This window comes from Typopeltis vanoorti, chromosome 2 (genome assembly GCF_054136105.1).
Source record: "Typopeltis vanoorti isolate ZY-2024b chromosome 2, IOZ_Tvanoo_1.0, whole genome shotgun sequence".
NCBI classification, from domain to species: Eukaryota; Metazoa; Arthropoda; class Arachnida; order Uropygi; family Thelyphonidae; genus Typopeltis; species Typopeltis vanoorti.
This window is the reverse complement of record NC_143550.1, coordinates 120,704,631-120,724,449: the sequence shown is the minus strand read 5'-3', so window position 1 is coordinate 120,724,449 and position 19,819 is coordinate 120,704,631. Positions and strand designations below refer to the sequence as shown.

The 19,819-nt window shown below is 36.9% G+C and overlaps 1 protein-coding gene across 1 annotated transcript in view; it reads left to right on the top strand.

Moving 5' to 3' along the window:
- Nucleotides 1-1,017: 1,017 nt before the first annotated feature.
- mRpS22 (mitochondrial ribosomal protein S22) overlaps nucleotides 1,018-19,819 on the top strand; it is a 114,338-nt gene continuing 95,536 nt past the window's right edge. The window contains exons 1-2 of the mRNA XM_090412860.1: nucleotides 1,018-1,173; nucleotides 7,757-7,935. Of these exons, the coding sequence (XP_090268986.1) occupies nucleotides 1,038-1,173; nucleotides 7,757-7,935 (315 nt within the window). The 5' untranslated portion in view covers nucleotides 1,018-1,037. The remainder of the gene's footprint in view (nucleotides 1,174-7,756; nucleotides 7,936-19,819) is intronic.

Here is a 19,819-nt window from a genome sequence, read left to right as displayed (position 1 = left end):
CGTCAGCGTTTTTCTTCGAATCAAACGGGTGAGTGCAGCTGTAGAAGGGTATTTTGCAGATCTTACTGAGAACCACTATAGGGACAGGATAATGACACTGGAGCATCGCTGGAATCAATGTATTAGTCGTAAGGAAGATTATTTCAGCTAACGCCTTTTTATTCCTATACGGGGAGTAGGCGAGGCCATTTACCCCTATGTAACTTTTGGAGACTGAGTGGGCAGTTCAATCTCCACTGGTACCAATCAGAGATAGATGGCCCAAGGCTATCACTAATTAAGCGGTACTCAGTGAAGAGAGACGGCTCAAATGTGTCGCCATCTCGTGGTCCCTAACCCTGAAATAATGTGGGTTCTACCGTCGATTTTCTTGAGTTTACAGGACGAAAAACCCGAGTTTCCGGGAGGAAAAACCTGCTTGCCCGTGCCAGAGATCGACTAACTCGGGAACCGGTCGAAAAAAGGCTTAGAAAAATTTCCTCTAGTCGCCGACTAGACTCGAAACCAAGTCTTCCTTCGTGCGTCCAAGCGCCGTGGTTGGCAAACGCCACATCCACTGAGCTACACAGGCTCAAGGAAGATTATTTTGAAAAATAAAAATAATTTTGAAATTATAAATTCGTGTTTTCATTGTTAGGCCTAGAACTTTGCAGACCACCCTCGTACTATTGGGCAAGAAAGGCAACAGAAAACTACATTTTTCTATAATAATCCTCTAATACAGTAGCATTGCTACACCAACAGCCATTAAGTTACAACATTATTACTATCTTAATGGATATTCACGGTCTGTCTATAGTCTGTTGTCAAGCAGAATATAAAAGGAAGAACCTTGTGTACGATATACCCAAATACAGCACTGTGCAGTAAGTCTGTCTCAAATACACTGCTAATTACCTTATGATGGGTGAGCAAAACGCTTTCTAAACATTCCTAATTTTACCGATAAAGGGATGGGGAGCCACAGGTCGTGTCCAACGCGCCGGAACTATTTACAGTATTATGTTGTTTATAATTTGCAAGGGGGCGGTGTATGAATGGTCAATATGGTAGCTTGCATGGTTGCATGTTTTCGTAGTATTTTACGCTTCAATAAACTGAGTGATTTAAGCGCTTTTCGTGTTGCACGCTTTTCTTATTGTACCAAATGTAGTGATGATCACAGTAATGAGTGTAAGCATTTTCAATTTTGATTCCGGTTTTTTTTTTTTTTTTCAAATTTAAATACCACCTACACAAGATTTGTAATGAAAATTTAAAAGGTAGAAACATTCACCGCTGAGAGCTATCATAATTATGGCTCCATGAAGTTTTCTTCATAACAAAGATAAATAATTTTGCTATTTCAAGATTGGATTATTTTTGTCTTCGTTTAATAAAACTTATCTTCCAGAAAGCGAACAAACGGGAATGGATATTAGGCTAGTAGCATGGATAAGGGATGGCTGACAGACGACTCCAGAGAGTAGTATATAGTAGAGTGGAATCTAGGGGATTGATGGTAACTAGTGGAGTACTTCAGGGTTTGGTACTACTATTTAATTTCCCTATGGCACTGATATAAAAATTAAATTTGGTCTACTATCTAATTTTTATATCAGTGCCATAGGGAAAGATTTAAGAGGAGGTATTCAGTTGTTTGCTGATGATGCAAAATTGGGGAGAGCAGTAGTTGATAAAGGTGATATAGATATCCTGCAGGGTGATTTAAATAAATTGGCATTGTGGGCAAAAGAATAATGATTGCCAATTTAATGTTGCGAAATGTAAGGTTATGCACTTTGGTTTGAAAAGGTTGCACATAGTGTATCATATTAATGGTTATTGGATTACAGGAAATTGATGTGGCTAGGGACTTGGGGATAATAATAATTATTATTATTTGACACCGCCAGGGAGTCCAAAGACTCATCAAGGGAGAGTGTGCCAACAGCATCGAACAATTGTTCCCCTTCCAACTACTAACTGCGCTCAAACTTACTTAACTGAGCCATTGGTAGGAGGCTTTACCAATCGACCAACATAATAGTGGACAAAGAGTTGAAGTTCAGAGGACATATTGCCAAAGTTGGTAAAATAGCTCACCAAATTACTTTGATGTTGAAAACATGCTAACAATACAGGTAAGGAAGTTATTATCCCTCTTTATAAGGCAATGATTCAGCACGTCTTGACTAGTGTGCACAGATTTGGTCACCTGGTTTCTTGGGAACCAGTAGGTGGTTGAGAGGATTTAGAGATGAGCGACCAAGATGGTGGCAGGTCTGTGGAATACTCCTTATGAGAATAGGTTGAAAGTTTGTGGGTTACAAAGTTTGGTTGATAGGCATAGGAGAGGGGGACATAAGTGGAAATTTTGAATATATGATAAATAAAGAACTTGGGGCCATCCATGGAAGTTTTGTGTGTAGTTAGTAGGTGTGTGTGTAGACCAGATTTTTTGCATAGAGAATGGTGAATGAGTGGAATGGATTGCCAGAATTGGTTGCGAGTTCCCTGATGGTAAATGGATTTAAGGAGAGTATGAGGATTTGTGTGTATAATGGTTGATTTTTGTCTAATCGAATAAGCCTCCAGACTCCATGGAGATGCAGTAAAATAATAATAATAATAATCTTGGAATATGGATGACACAGTCTCTTATCCTGTATTAATTCACATATGTCTTGATCACTTGGATATGTAATCTGGCTATGTTATTCAAAAAAGGATGGACACTGCAGTGCTAAAACAAAGCATGAACCTTTATAAGGATGTTTCAGAGATGACATTTCCTTGATGATTTCAAATGAACAATAAGAAGCATGAAAAGTAATCAGTCATGTCATATATATTTAGGAAGCTTTAGCAAAATTGCTATAGGAAAAATTCCATACTACAAGAGAGATTTAATTTGGAGTATAGCTCGACTTCTGAACAGCAGCAATAATTATGCTCATTAATATAACCACATTCACTAACAAATCATGTAACTGCATACATCATGTTCTAAAATGAAACAATTGCCTAAAGTGATGAAACTTTTATGGGACGCATTAAAAAAAAAAAAAAAGATTAGAGAGAGAGAAAAACCCTTAGTAAACTCAAAGAACTATACCATAATTCAGACATGTGGCTTTAGCCTGGCAGTAGCCTTTTTTTCAGATGAAGTATCAAGGCAAGTTAACTTAAGAGAAGCATGTAAAATTTAATCTCATGACATAGATAGTATGCATTTTGTTGCTAAGCTAGAGAGAGAGCGATGAGATACTTGTACCTTGTACAAAAGAGTGAGTACCCTTACTGTCACATGAAAACATTATTAGATGGATATAAAAAAAAGAGTTGTTCTATTAGTTGTGTGTTTGGGGGGGGGGTTGTATCCTTTATTGTCGGGGGATTTTCCTCACTGGCGGATCGTCTATTTTTTATGGGATGGCCATGTGTATTTGTATTTAGATGACAGTTTTGTGAAGTGAGCAGAAGAGTAGGATTTCCATTTTTCTAGTTTGGCTTCACCTGTATAAAGGTATTTCAGAGTGTTTGATTTCTTGAGGATTGAGTAATTTTTTCTTATCCAAAATCAAATGCTGTTGTTATTCATTGGGAAATTAATGTTACCTCGAATTGCAAAGATAAAAACTTTTCCATGTATACATACATTTTTTCATTTATTTAAGGTTTGGTTAGTTGTGCTGATAGTTTGGATGAACAAATACTCTAATTACAATGCATGCATTACACAGAAGAGAGCAAGTAAAATCTAGCATACTTGTTTATTTTCAAAGTCAAAAAATACAGATTACAAGATCTCTTATTAAAATGTTTAACTCAGATAACATTGTTACCAGTGCATTAAAAATCTGAAAACAAGTGATCCTACTTTGTAACCAGTTCGCTTTTATTAAATCAGTAAAGTCGATTATAATTTCATAAAGAAAAACTATCTGGGTGTAATGCTGAAAAATCGCCAAAAGATCTTCTTGGTCATACTGAATGAATGTTGATGGATTTGGTCGCTCCATAGAAGATCATGGATGTCTCACAATTACTTCACTCTGTATTCTGAAACATGGATTTTCCGATTCTAAGAGCAGAAGGAAAGCTTGTATGGGCCTTCAATTTTGATGAAAACTGAGTCATTTCCTCATTGTTCTGGGTAAAGATATTTGTATCCCTACCTTGTAATTTCTTCAATTGTAAACAGGTTCATGTAACACGTCCAAACTAGAATTTCATCCACATAATGTTCATGAGTAATTCCGTGTTGTAAGTATTCTCTATATCCATCCATTTTTGACAAATAACATTCCACAGTTCATGAGATATAATTATTTTGAAGGATAATAACTGGCACCCTGTTTTTTAACACCTCATGTAGTGGTTTCGTTTGCACAAATCTTGGAAAGAATGTATTCTTTAGAGCTTTTTTCTTTCTTTGACCTAGTAACCACTACTCATAAAATGATTTCTGTACTCAAGGATATGGAATACTTACTATTATCGTAACATGCTTATTTTAGAAAAAAGCATAATTCATCTTGATGTTGCAAGCAAGTGAATAAGGAATACATTTTTTTTTTTTTTTTTGCTTAGTGTTGTGGACAAACATGATGCAGGATATGATAAGCATGCAATGGTTAGAAGGGCCTTGCATGACATGACCTGTGATTCTGTCTATGTAGGCCTGAGAATAATACTAAAAAAAATTCTCGTAGACAGGCTTATAGTTGGTTATGCATTTCTGAATAACTTAAGGAATTGAACAACTTTGTTGGATATGTTGGTTTTTGGTGGTCTTGCTTTGGAGAGGACACAAGCTACATCCAGTCTTACGCTGTTGGCGATTTGATGTGGAAGGTGGCAGATTCTGCGTTCAATCTGGATCATAATATCCTCACTAGGTATTTTTTTAGGAACAATGGCGAAGTTGCAGCCATGTGAAAGCGCGTTGAGTGCTTCAGGGTTATTGAAGAAAGGCTGATTACAGTGTTGGTAGCAAGTTTTGGATTGACGGTAGAATTCTTTTGTAATTTTTCAAAAAATATGAGGCCGACAGATGAAAAAATTCGAAAAATTACAAAAGAATTCTACCGTCAATCCAAAACTTGCTACCAACACCGTAATCAACCTTTCTTCAATAACCCTTAAGCACTCAATGCACTTTCACGTAGCCACAACTTCGCCATTGCTCCAAATAAAATACCTAGTGAGGATATTATGATTCAGATCGAACGCGGAATCCGCCACCTTCCACATCAAATCGCCAACAGTAAGACTGGATGTAGCTTGTGTCCTCTCCAAAGCAAGACCATCAAAAACCAACATATCCAACAAGGAATTTAAAGCTCTACAGGAAATGAGTAATAATAAAGAATTAGTCATCACCAAAGGAGATAAGGGAAATGCAACTGTAGTACTTAACCAAAAGGACTACAAAGGTAAGCTTAATGCTCTTCTATTAGATCGGGCTACTTACCTCCCTCGAATACAATCCCACCAATTCACAAATTAGAAACTTCACAGGCTCCTTAAGAAAATCACTTCTTGGCCTGTAGAGGTTACCAACAGATTAAAGCCGTTTAACTCTATACCCCCCCCCATATTTACGAACTCCCAAAAATACATAAAGAAAATGTGCCATTATGTTCCATAGTGGATGCATTGATTCCCCCACATATAAATTAGCTAAACATTTGGTCAAAGAGCTCACACATTATACTGGCAACACACCATCACACAAAAACTCAGCCCACTTCAAAGCCAGCATAGAAAACCTTACACTCCAACATACTGACATAATGGTCAGCTTTGACGTCTCCTCCTTATTCACAAATGTCCCACTCAAGGAAACTTTATAGCTAATCCAAGCTAAATTTTCTCCCGATATCTCAGCCCTATTGCAGTTCACAATGAACTCGGGCTATTTTGTTTGGCAGGGAAAATTCTACAAACAAATAGAGGGGACAGCCATGGTTCACCACTCTCCCCACCCATGGCCAATTTCTTTATGGAGACCTTTGAAGAAAAAGCCTTAGCCTCTGCCCCACAAAAACCAACCATATGGCTTTGCTACGTTGATGATGTGTTCGCTGTTTGGCCACATGGCTCTGAAACGCTCCTCTCCTTCTTAACACACTTAAATAACCAACACTCCAGAATCAAGTTCACTCTGGAAAAAGAGGAAAACAACAGCCTCCCTTTCCTAGACACACTAGTCACCTGCCAGCCTGATGGAACCTTGGTTTTCTCAGTTTATAGAAAACCCACCCATACAGGCAGATACATTCACCAACACCCCCCCCCCCCCCTTCATAACAATATGGAGTGGTGAAAACACTATACAACAGGGCTAAACTATTCTGTTCTAACAACATGGCCCTAAACACTGAACTAAATCACATCCTCAACACTTTCTCAGCCAGTGGCTACCCTCCCAAAAAAATCCAAAAAAATATTAAAACCTACAAACCACAGCCCCCCTCCCCCTCTTCCACAACAAAGATTACTCTAAGTCTATCACTATTCCCTACATCCGAGGCACTTCGGAAAAAATTACCAAAATTTTAAAAAAACATGACCTTACCTCCTGTTACAGGCCTTACAGAAAATTGGCATTCCTTATCCGCTCCACCAAAGACCAACCACTTCCCCTAGACCTACCTGGTGTATACCAGGTCCCTTGCAGTTGTAAACTGTCTTACTTTGGCTAAACAGGCAGGACAGCGAATGTTAGAATTTCTGAACACAAGGACTACATCTGGTTTCACAGTACAGCCATTCTGGTCTTGCAGACCATGCTCTGGATACATGCCACAGAATACGGTGGAAGAAAGCTACAGTAGTACACCGTAGCAAATACAAATTCGAAAGACTATTTATGGAATCAGCCTCAGCCCTAAAAAACTCTCCAAACCTCAACAAATTTGGTTGTATGCGACTTCCCCAAATTTGGGAGGCATACATCAGCAGATCTTCAGCCCAGCAGCCAAGAACACTTACTTAGCCCGCTAGAGGGTGCCATCAGGACTTTTAGGAGAACAATAGCTTCATTCTCATTTACTGTGTTGTAGTTCCTGTGTGCACGTACCTTTTTGTAAGTTCCTTTTGAAAATGGCAACGAGACGTTGAAATATCGGAAATATTTATTAAAGTGTAATTTAATTTATATTCAGATCTATGTTGTTCAATTCCTTGAGTGATTGAGAAATAAAACAAATTAATTAAATAAAAACCTAGATTACTTCTTTGGACTGTTTTTTTTGGCTTCCTGTCATTTAGTGTTTCTTCACAGTTATCTCCTTCTAACGTGTTATAATATAGCTGGCAATTCTGCTGTTCCTGGATCTCTTTTGCCATTATTTTCTCTTGGATATTAACTGTAGAGTACATTTCTTGAGTGTGTAGAGGATTATGGATAATAATATTGCTGTAATTTTTTTTAGCATGTTTAGTCTTTTGATTGTGCCAAAAAAGCACATATGAATATAACCACTAAAAAGAAGAAGAAAAAAAGGTTTTTTGTTGTATGAGGGTTTTTTTATTGACCTGAGAATATTAACATAATTCTATGATATATTTCTATCATTAGCATAAATATTAAGAAATTATATGTACATGCTCACTAATGACACATTTTTCTTAACTGACAAGCTGTTATTTTAAAATTATAATTTGAATAACTTATTTGTTAGTAATATTTTAAGATGTTTTTCACTTCGAATAATTAGTTGTGTAGGTGTGTTTAAGATTGAATGTATATCAATTTAAATTGTAGCTCCCCAACCATCTGAAAGACACAATGAAGTAGATATTGAGAAATTATATAAGAACCGTGATGTTCAAAAACTTTTGAAATATGTGACTGGAAAAGATTTGGAAAAAATTTTCCACCCAGTTCAACATCCATTATCAGCTCCATCTTATAAATTTATGACACAGAAGCAGATTGATAGAGTAAGTGTTATTTATTTATATAGTATGCAATTTTGAATTAAAAGGTCTTATATTTTGTCTAAATATTTTTTAGGATAATATAGAGTTTTTCAGAAAATATTTAGATGCCTCTGTACCTGTAGTATGTGTGTAGCAACAAAGTGGCTTCCAAGTTGGTGGGGTAGTAAGTAATGTAGCAACAGGTTGATGGGCTAGTAATGCTATCTCACCAACCATTAGATTAGATGCACAAAGTTTACTTTATTTCCTTTGATTTTATAGTAGTGGGTAACCACTACTACAAAACCTATAGTAGTGGTTACCCACTTTGTATCTGCTTTGTTAATTTACCACTATACTTCATACAGTAAACCCCCGTTTTTACGTTCCAGCAATTTACGTTTTCCTGCCATTTACGTCATTTTCCGTTGGTCCCATCTGGAGGCCTATTCTTATGACATATTGTTTTCCCACCATTAACAACTTGATGTGGACATTATTTCCTGTGATTTGCTTTTTTTTCTCGGGGGGGGGGGATACTGATTTTCAGATCGCTTTCTACAGAAATCTGCACATTTCTGTTCCCAGGTGGCATTGCTTTCGGCTGTAGTTTCGTTTCTGCCATCACAGTGACTTGCACGCTTGCGGCAGTAATGTAGTGATGAGCGATACTGTAATTTTTCAATCACAGTACGAATTGATATTGCAGAATTTCTGCTACGTAATTTAGCGTGTGAAAGTTGTTTTCAAGTTTTATGTGCTATATCTGTTGTCTAAATGGGATTTAACTGACCAAATTGTATCCTTATTGGCTTAAACCAAAATACAAAATGATGGTACAACATGACAAAATTTCATGTTGGCTGGGCCGTCGCCTGGTTAAACAAGGCCCTTGTTGTTTTTGCCAGGGAACCATGGCGAAACGTCAGCTACTGGAACAAACCCTAAAACACACCCCAACTCAGTATCAACAAAGTTGAAGATCGGTACTATCAACATAAGGAGCCTGAATGACAAAGAAATGGAGCTAGCTGAGGAATTAGATAAGTACCAGATCAATATAATAGGGATGACTGAAACAAAAAAGACAAAAACCGGTGAGACCTTTCTGAGCAATAAATACAAAATGTTATATTCAGGCAATGACAAGCAAGGAAAAGGAGTAGCCATTGTATTCAACACTAAATATGAGGCTAATCTTCTTGAATGGCAGGCAGTCTCAGGTAGAGTGATGTGGACAAATATCAGAATGGGGAACTGGACAATGAGACTTATTTGTGTCTATGTTCCCACAGAAGGTTCTACTAAGGTAGAAGTGGAGGAATTTTTTAATGCATTAGAGAAAGCATCTGACACAATGAAAAAGGAAAAGTTCGTCCTTATTGCAGATCTAAATAGCAGAGTAGGAAATGATTGTCAGACATACAAAAATATATTGGGAAAATTTGGAGAAAAGAGCAAAGCTAATAAAAATGGCAAATACCTGTTGGATTTCTGCTCAGGACATGGACTGGTTATTACTAACACCATGTTCCAACATAAAAATGTGCACAAATTCACATGGAGAGAAAAGGCAAGAAATAAGAAAAGTCTCATTGACTATATTATTGTTGATAATGATTTTTTCTCCCTGGTGCAGGACACCAGGGTGTACAGAGGATTTGAAATTGGAAGCGATCACTACTTAGACTTGAGCAGGATAAAATTGAATTTCATATTGAAAAGAATAACATGTAAGAAAGTTTTAAAGCGAATAAAAGTTGAGCAGCTCTCAGATGTGAACTGTAGACTAAAATACACAAAGATTATTGAAAAAAAAAAAATGAAAGAGTTTGAGAACAGGAACCAAACCTTGGAGATTCAGTGGAGAAAAAAACATTGATTGATTCTGCCAGAGAGGCATGTGGTGAGGTTGTCTGCAAGAATAGAAAAATGAACTCCACGGTGGACACAGGAAGTTAAAGAGGCAGTGAAGGAAAAGAAGAAAGCATATCAAAAGTTCCTGGCAAATAAGACAGCTTTTGCTCTTAGAGAATACAGAGACAAATGTAAGAAAGCTAAACACTGTGTAAAACTAGCTAAACAAAAGTCATGGGAGGACTTTGGCAAGAACATGGAAAATAAATATCAAGAAGGTGGTAAGATATTCTGGAGGTTGTTGAAGAAGCTCAGAAAAAAAGGAAAGAGTGCTGTAAAAGGAATTAAGAGATGATAATGGTGACATGAAAACAGGAGAAAAGATATCCTTGAAGTATGGAGTAATTACTTCGAAAAATTGCTAAATGAAACAGTGATAGCACAGTGGTAAAAAAACACTCGACAGGCATATAGTCAGGAATACATATCCATACTTGAAATAGAAAAAGCCATCAAAGGCTTGAAATGTGGAAAGGCAGCAGGAGTAGATGATATTCGACCAGAAATGCTGAAGTATGGTGGTATAAAAGTCTTACAGTGGCTGCACTGCATAGTTCAGAAAGCCTGGACAGAGGGACGAATTCCCGATGATTGGAGTAGAGCTCTCATAGTACCCATATATAAAAAAGGGAAATAAAACTGAATGTGAGAATTACAGAGGTATTTCCCTACTGAGTGTTCCTGGTAAGATTTATGCTAGTATATTTGTGAAACAGCTGAAAAGAACTGCGGAAGAAAAGCTTGGTGAAAAACAAGCTGGATTCTGACCAAATAGAGGCTGTCAGGATCAGATCTTCACTTTATGACAAATAGTCGAGAAATCATGGGAAAATAAGAAAGATTTGTATTTAAGTTTTGTCGATATGGAAAAGACGTATGACAAGGTGCTAAGTGAGAAGCTATTCAATATGTTAGTTATATGGTGTCAATGGGATATAATATCAAGCAATACTTTGTCTTTATTTGAGTTGTAAATCAGCTGTTAGGATTGAAGGAAGTACAGGAAGATGTTTTAATGTTAAATCTGGTGTGAGACAAGGATGTACATTATCCCCTCTGTTATTTATTATCTATATGAATCATATTATGAAGGAAAGTGGTATTAAACCTGATATCAAAATTGGAGATGTTAATCTCAGCTCTTTGCTTTATGCCGACGATGTTATACTTCTAAATAAATCTGCTATAAGTCTGCAAGATGCCCTGACTAAATTGAATAACTGTTTTAATAGATATGGTATGAAGGTCAGCAATAAAAAGACAAAGACAATGAAAATAGGCAGAATCATTGAAAATGTCAACTGTGTTGTGAATGGAGAACCTGTGGAACAAGTAAAACATTTCAACTACTTAGGCACAATTTTTACTGAAGATGGTAAACTAAATATAGAAATAGACAACAGAATCAGCAAAGCTGGTATGGTGGGAAGTCAATTGAATAAATTCATATGGAATAAGAAAGAAATTAGTCGGAACACTAAATTAGCTGTATACAAGACTGTGTTCAAACCAATTTTAACTTATGGATCTGAGAGCTGGGTCAGAAGTGAAACACTTGACCAAAGACTAGAGACTGCAGATATGAGAATTCTGAGAAAAATTATAGGCGTGAACAGATGGCATCAATGGCATTATCATATTAAAAACGAGGAAATTAGGAAAGAATTAGACGTTGTCAGCATCAGGAAATGCGTTTGCAGAGCTAATCTCAGGTGGTATGGTCACTTAAACAGAATGGGTGAGGAAAGATTAGCAAAACAAGTGTTCTCTGCCAGGTTGGCAGGGAAACGGCCCAGAAGAAGACCAAGATATAGGTGGATTGATACAGTATAAAGTGCCTTTGACGATAGAAATATAAGATCTGATAATATCGGAGTCTTAACAAGTAATAGACTGATTTGGAGGAAAGTAGATAGGAAGTTAATAATGTAAATTTTTCATGTAGTACTATCGTATCCTGTACATCCCTTGAGGGTACATGGCAGGAAATTGATGATGGTGATGATTATATTGAGCAAGACTTCAGTGGCTAAAGATAAAAATACATATCCAAACATCTTGCTCATGACATAGAAATTTGTATAAAAGGAAACCTGCATTCTCATTCTCAACTTCATAAAATAATAACATTTTATAATAAACTATGTTATATTGAATTCAATTAATCTTATTTCTATTTTTAAATTTGCAAGATATATCCTCCAATAGCTATAGTATTCAGCAGGAAATATCAAACTTAACTTTTTGAATAGAAGTCAGTTTCAGGCAGAATGATCTGGGTAAACTTCAGAATGGAAATAAACAATGAATCTTATTGTGCCTGTGGTTTTGTAGAAGCAAGAAAGAAGTAGAAGAATTTTTTTGATTATTAGAGAGAATAGCTGACATAAACAAAAACGGAAAACTGTCTGTTTTGGAGACTTAAAAACATCATTGTAGAAATGAATTCCAGACATATAAAAATCTTTTCTATGAAAAGAAAGCTAATTAATATTATTATTAATAATAATTTTGCAAGAAACATGGACTAGTCATTATTAATGTTGTATTTAAGCATAAATACAACAATGTTCCATAAATTCACATACAAAAACACACATGAAACAAGAAAATTATTATAGATTATTGCTGATAGTGATGGATGTCTTCAAATTGACAGAGAGAAAGGGGGAAAGAAGAGGGGAGGGGATAAAAACCATAACAAAAGGAATCATTGAATAGAAAGTTCCTGGTTGGTAAATCAGCACATACTCTTAGAGAATATAGAGGAAAAAGTAGGAAAATTAAATTACTCACAAAAGTAACTAAACCATTGGAAGAGTTCAGAATGAATATAAAAGATGGAAAATGTTTTAGAGGCTATTAAGAAATTTAGAAGTGGAGGAAGGAGGATAACAAAAGGATTCAAAGATTATAAAGATGATATAAAAACTGGAGTAAGGTTATTTTAAATGTCTGGAGTAATTCATGATTTGGAGAGGTCACTTAAAAAAATTATTTTGAAATATTGTGAAATGCGATTAGCCCTGACAGAACAGTTATAGAAAACATTCAAGTGGAATGCATTCAGCAATACCTATCAATACTTAAGATAGAAAAAGGCATCAGAAAGCTGAAATGTGAAAGGTTTTGAAATGCCCAAAGATGCCAGAAATGTGGCAAAAAAATTTATTTTAATAAAACATCAGAATATAAATCGGTAGTACGAGGTGCATTCAAAAAAAGACCAAGCTTTTTAAATAGCATGCCAACTGGCACAGAGAGTGTGCTGTGGCTACTGAGCTTACCTAGTGGCAAGTTTTGACAACAAACTGCCATTTGTCCTTCTGCTATGAATATTAGTCATTGAGTTACATCTGCTGAAGTGAGCACTTGTATATGCTGTTCATCAGATTAGTGACAATGAAAGAGCTTGAAGAACGTATGTGTGTGTGCGTGTGTGAAATATTGCTGCAAATTAAAATTTTGCAGAGACATTTCAATTGCTCAACCAAGCATATGGAGAGGAGTGAATGAGCCGAACACAGTGCTATGAGTGGTTTAAGCATTTTAAAAAGGGAAGAACATTGATCCGTGAAGATCCCAGGCCTGGACAACCTTCCACCTTAACAGACGATGATCATGTCGAGAGAATTCGTGCTGTGATTCCAAACCATAGAGAAGATTGAAGAAAATTTGATAAGAGAACTGCATGCCATCACAGAAAATGTGTTCCAGGAAGCATTCCAACAGTGGAGGAAATGTTGGGAATGGTGTGTTACTGGTAGAGGGGACTACTTTGAAGAGGGACAGCTTTAAATGTTGTAAAAATGAGCAATAAAGTCTTTATAGCAAAAGTTCTATCTTTTTTTTTTAACATATCTTGTACATATAAGTGAGAGAGAGAACTGAAATGTGGAAAGATAGTTGTAGTAGATATTCAACCTAAAATGCTGAAAATGGCAATATAAAAGTTTTATAGTGTTTGAATTTCAGGATTCTTATGGCATGGTGAGACATTCACATCCCAGATTATTGGAGTAATAGTTTTCACCATATGAATTTATAAAAAGGAGAAATAAAACCAAATGTGAGAATTAGACAAATTTCCATACTGAGTATTCTAGGTAACATTTCTGCAAATGTATTTGAGAAATTCATTTTTGCTATTCAAGACACATTCTGGAAGAGAAACATGGAAATAAAAAAACAAGGATCAAAAACTAATTAGTTGTTATAACTCTGTTTTTACTTTGAGACATAATACTTGAGAAATCATAATTTTTATGTGGAGTATTATTAGCTCATGGGCTAATAATAATAATATGGCTATCTTATGTAAAAATGATTTATTAAAATAAATTTTTTAGCCACAATTTCTTAGGCATTAGCCTTTCTAAAATGCTGCTGAGACGATAACATTGTCCCCAACTGTGTGAAATTAAAGCACCACTTCAATTCACCAAAGGGTCTCAGCATATATAATTGCACTAGCTTCACTCTCCTACATAAACAGATTGGTGCCATGTACATTCTACTTGCCAACACTAACCAAGCTATTTGTGTGCTGAAAGAGGTTACCATTATTCTGAGTGCTGATCTGAAAATAGCCATGTGTCTGGGACACCACAAAAGAAACGAAAGGCTCTGGTACTTTCAGACATCTCCAGTGTCTCAGCTATCAAAGAATTTTAAAAAGTAAAAAGTCAGCACATCAGTAAATTTGAAAAACCACTAAAAAAAAGTTCTACTTCAACAACCATTGGAAAAAACTGTAATAAACCTGTTTATGCTTAAGCACACTCAGTCATGGCCATAACATCACACCTAAGATATGATTCAAATTTACTGATGTGCTGACTTTTTACAACAGAGAGAGAAATTCACAGCCTTTCTATATATTCATTTGGCAAACAACATCAAACTGGATGTAACAAATGTCTTACCACAAGTAAAACTGCCAAGAAATAACCTCTTAAGCAAGGAATATGAAGCACTACCTGAAATGAACAATAACAAAAGAATTATAATCATGAAAACAGATAAGAGAAATGCCACTATAGCTCTTGATCAACATGATTATATACACAAACTTATCTCCCTGCCAAAATCCACAAAAGAATGTATCGTTACTTCCTATTGATGGCATTGATTCACCCACATACCAACTAGCCAAAGTGCTCACTCAATATACTGATAACACCTTCTCACACATTAAAACGCTGTGCACTTTAAGGCCAGGATAGAAAACCTAACAATCCAACACACTGACATAATAGTCTGTTTTCAAGTCTTCTCTCTGTTCACTAATGTTTCTCGAAAGGACACCACAAAAGAAACGAAAGGCCATTTCATTTGGCAAGGAAAATTCTACAAATAGAGGGGGACAGCTATTGGGGGAGTCCCCCCAATGAATTACGTCATGGAAACCTTTGAAAATAAAGCATTAACCTCTTCCCAGTTCTATTTTTGTTTACAGAAAACCCATATGCAGCGGCAGATACATGTGCCAACAGTCACCCCCCCTTTCCCCAAACAGGAAGGGATCATTAAAACTCTGTACAACAGAGCAAAACTAATTTACTTTGATAATAATGTTTTTCCACTGAACTTGAACACACTTATAACACCTTCTCCTTCTTAGCCAATGGCTACAATCCCCACCAAATTCAAAGAACACTAAAACCCCCAAACCACTCCCCCCCCCACCCAAGAATAGAGACTACACCAAATCTATTACCATTCCAGATATCCAAGGCACATCTGAAGAACTAACAAAAATTCTTAAAAGATACAACCTTATAACCACTTACAAACTATATAAAAAATTGGATTCTTTATTCATTCCCCCAAAAATCAGTCACAGTCCCTAGACCTTCCAGGTTCCATGTAGTTGCAGGCTATCCTGTTATGGTCAAACAGGCAGGACAGCAACAATCAGAATTGCCAAATACAAAGATTACATCCAGTCCCCTCTCCATGTGGAGCACCTGTTCGCTGGAGGGGACTTCCCTTTTCATTCTTCCTCTTCTTCTTTGCCTTTCTTTATCTATTCTTTACTTCTCCTGAGTCTTTATTGCTATCCAGTCCTATCTTCCAGACTACCATCATTGGGATCCAATGCCTTGCTGCTGTGTTTACCATGCAGTGCCACCCGTGGACATCCAGAAAGTGGAATCTTGGTAGTCTTTCACTATTTTGGCCTCTGCTTCAACAAGATAGGTAGTCCTGGAAGGCCCGTACAGGATCATTCAGTTAGTGGACTTGCCTGCAAGGATCAGGTGTGCTGCAGTAAGTCTCCTTCCCCATGGTCCGTGGACAGGAACCAGAAACATCATCCTCATCTTTGATACTCATACGCCTCCAGCATTTGTTAAAGTAGGACTCAAGGCTTACTCTGTGCTCATGTAGTGTCCAGGGTAACCCTGGACACTATAGTGTCTCATAAATGTCATCCTTCTTCATTCAGAAGGGTTTAGAAGGACTAACAGGCTCTCCCAGAACAGTTGAGAAACTACGTTCTGGTGATGTCCTCATAGAAACATGTCAACAACATTATGATAAACTAGAACAACATCAATGGGTGGAATACCAATAATAGTTACACCCCCATAAAACACTTAATTCCTGTAGAGGTCTGATCTCAGAATGGGATCTCCCAGATGCTCCTGATGAGATATGTTCAGAGCTGAAAGATCAGGTGCATCCTTATCTGTAGGGATGATCACCTGTTTTCAACTAGAAACATCATCCTTACCTTTGATACTCCTAAGCCTCCAGCATCTGTTAAAGTAGGGTATCTCAAATGTCCTGTTAGACAATACATCCCTAATCCACTAAGATGCTTCAAATGTCAGAAATATGGACTTGCTCCAAACTGCCTATCCTGGCTCTTCCACTTATGCATGGTGTCATAGTAAAAAAGCATGATGACGAATCTTGCTCTGCAAAGAAAGCTAAATGTGTAAACTGTCAGGGGGATCATCCAGCTTACTCCCCTACATGCCAGAACTGAAAAGACGAAAAAGAAATACAAAAGATAAAAACAGAACAAGATATGTCATATCAGGATGCAGAAAAGGAAGTTAGCCACTACCATACCTGTTCTGAGATCCCCTTATGCTGAGAAGTAGCAGTTAAGAAAATGTTAACAGCTACTCAAACTCATGTCTATTCCACCATTTGATAATTTCACCATACCTGAATTTTATGTTCGTGATTGTTTCTCTGTTGAGCGCATCAACTGCACACCAAAAATGGTTCCATTCAATGAGAACCCACTTTGCAAAAAACATTATGGCAAGGTTATCATTTAAAGAAAAACTACCAGACTCTCCCAACGCATCCATTGATGTATTGGATATTTTTCCAGAGGAAGAGATGGACACTGGTTGTCCATACTTACCAAAATTTAATCAGAAATATAATTTCTGATTAAATTTTATATTTCTCAGTAAGTCCTCAACTTCCTGGAAATTAGACAAATCTGCCAAGCCTAAACAATGGGAAAATTTTTACAATGGAACTGTCGTGGGTTTTGCGAGAATATTCATAATATCAAGCACCTATGACACAAGCCTTTTTGTTTCTGTCTGCAGGAAACTTATTTAAAATCCAGTAAGGACCCCACTTTCAGCAATATCATTCTTGTACACAAGGACAGAACTGATGATGGTCCTGCTCAAGGTGAAGTTACTATTCCCTTGGGCAGTCATACTCCTTTCTATCTTGTCCAGCTTGATACTGCTCTGCAAGCAGTAGCAATTTGCCTATTGCAGTATGCTCAGTATATTTCCCACCAGGTTCTGAATTAAATGAAATGGAACTTGGTAATCTCATAATGCAACTGTGCCCATACTCCTAATGGGTGAAGTTAATGGATTACAGAGTAAATGCCTTCTTCTGTATGCCTACCTACTCTTATTCTGCAGTCGATCTTACAGTCTGCTCCTCTGCCATTTTTCTACTGCTCACATGGGATGTTGAAAATGTAGTTGACCCTTGAACAACACAGTTCCATTTATATGTGGATTTTTTCAATAAATATATTTGAAAAATTTTTGCAGATTTGCAACAATTTGAAAAACTATTTTATCATTTACTACCATAAAATATACACAGTTAATTTTATGCAGTTAAGATTTATCAAAACTTACACGTGCACACACTTACAGACCGTACATGCCACCATTCGCAGTCAAGGGAAATTAAACAAATGTAAAGATGCAGTATTAAATCATAACTGTATAAAATTAACTGTTATTAATTAGTTAAAACTAGCTAATTAAAATAATTAGCATAAAATAAAAATTTTATAACGATTCATTATTAGTTTACAGGCTAGGCCAGAGTTTCCCAAACTATGTTCTGCAGAAAGTGAAGGAGTGTTCTGTGAAAAATTATCAAAATTAATATGAACGTGGAATGGTTTTAAATGCTGCGACAAGTTCAAACATGTTTGAAAATCAGGCGCTCCTTACTTTGTGTGTGGATTGTGCTATTGAGGCCAGCACGTGCTGGCCTTGACTCAGCCGCCCACGTTTGTCGACATCTCCGAGCGCGAGTGAAGTATGGAGGTATCTATTCTAGGAAACGTGCGGTCACAAGCATGGTCAATGCAATGCGCTGCAGCCCGGCATGCCTGTAGTGTGCGCTGTCGCATTCATCTTTGACAGAAAGCTAACATTCTTTACACACATTCGTTATCTTCAAGACAAATGCAAAAATGAGTTGAATCCTCTGCGCTCTATCCTCTACAGAATGGGGTGCTGATCGACGTTCCTGGCTTTGCAGTTATCTTGTTTGTATGTTCAAAGCTTGATTATGGATCTCAGGTTTACAGTTCTCCAAGGGAGAGCACACTCTGGTGGTTGGACCCTATCCATCATCAGGGTATCCAAATAGCCACCGGTGCTTTTCACACATCGCCCGTTCAAAGTCTCAAATGAACCTCCTCTATCAATTAGATGAAAACATTTGTCTCTTAAATGCCCTAAAAATAAAGTCCCTTCCTGATCATACTACATGGACTGATCTCTTTTCTCTACTTGGGAGATCCAATATCATACACATCAGCCTGCCATTCGTCTCTTTGGTACGTGCATTAAAGAGGCAGTGGAAACTATTGGCATGAATATTGACATTACCTGCACAAACAAAACCACATTCCTTCATTGCAGGCTTGCATTCCATCCTGCATCCTTTCCTTTTGTCAATTACAAAAGTCTCATACACCTCATCTATTGATTGAACATGCCTTCAATTGTTCAATGCACGCAGAGCAGCCCACTCTGATTTCTTACCCATCTATACTGATGACTATTAAATTATTTAAGGAATTTACACTGTATACTGGAATATTAATTAAAAGAAACTTTAATAAATACTTCCTGTATTTCGGCAATGTCACATTGCCATCTTCAATGGAAACATATAACTATGACACGTACACACAGGCACTACAAAAAGAAAATGAGGCAGAAGAAACTACTGTTGTTCCTAGAGTCCTAATGGTGCCTCCCCCCCATTAGCGGGCTATATTGGGTTGTCTTGGCTGTTGGGCTGATGTTCTAGTGATGCAAGCTTCCTAAATTTGGAGCAGTCTCATGCACACAAATTTGTTGAGGTTTGGAAAGTTTTTTTAGAGTTGAGGCTGATTCTATGAACGATCTTTCATATTGAAACTTGCTGCGGTGTATTAACCTGGCTTTCTTCCAAAGTATTCTGGTGGGTATCCAGAGTGGCTGTACTGGTGAAACCGGATGTAGTCTTTATGTTCCAAAATCCTGACATTTGCTGTTCTGCCTGTTTGGCGAAGTAGGACAGTTTACAACTGCAAGGGCCCTGGTATACCTCAGGTAGGTCTACAGGAAGTGGTTGATCTTTGGTGAAGTGGATAAAGGATGCCAATTTTTTATATGGTTTGAAACAAGAAGTTAGGTCACATTTTTACATACAAAAAAAAAAAGACCTAACTTCTTGTTCTTCTTATTGTGCTATCTTCTATTGA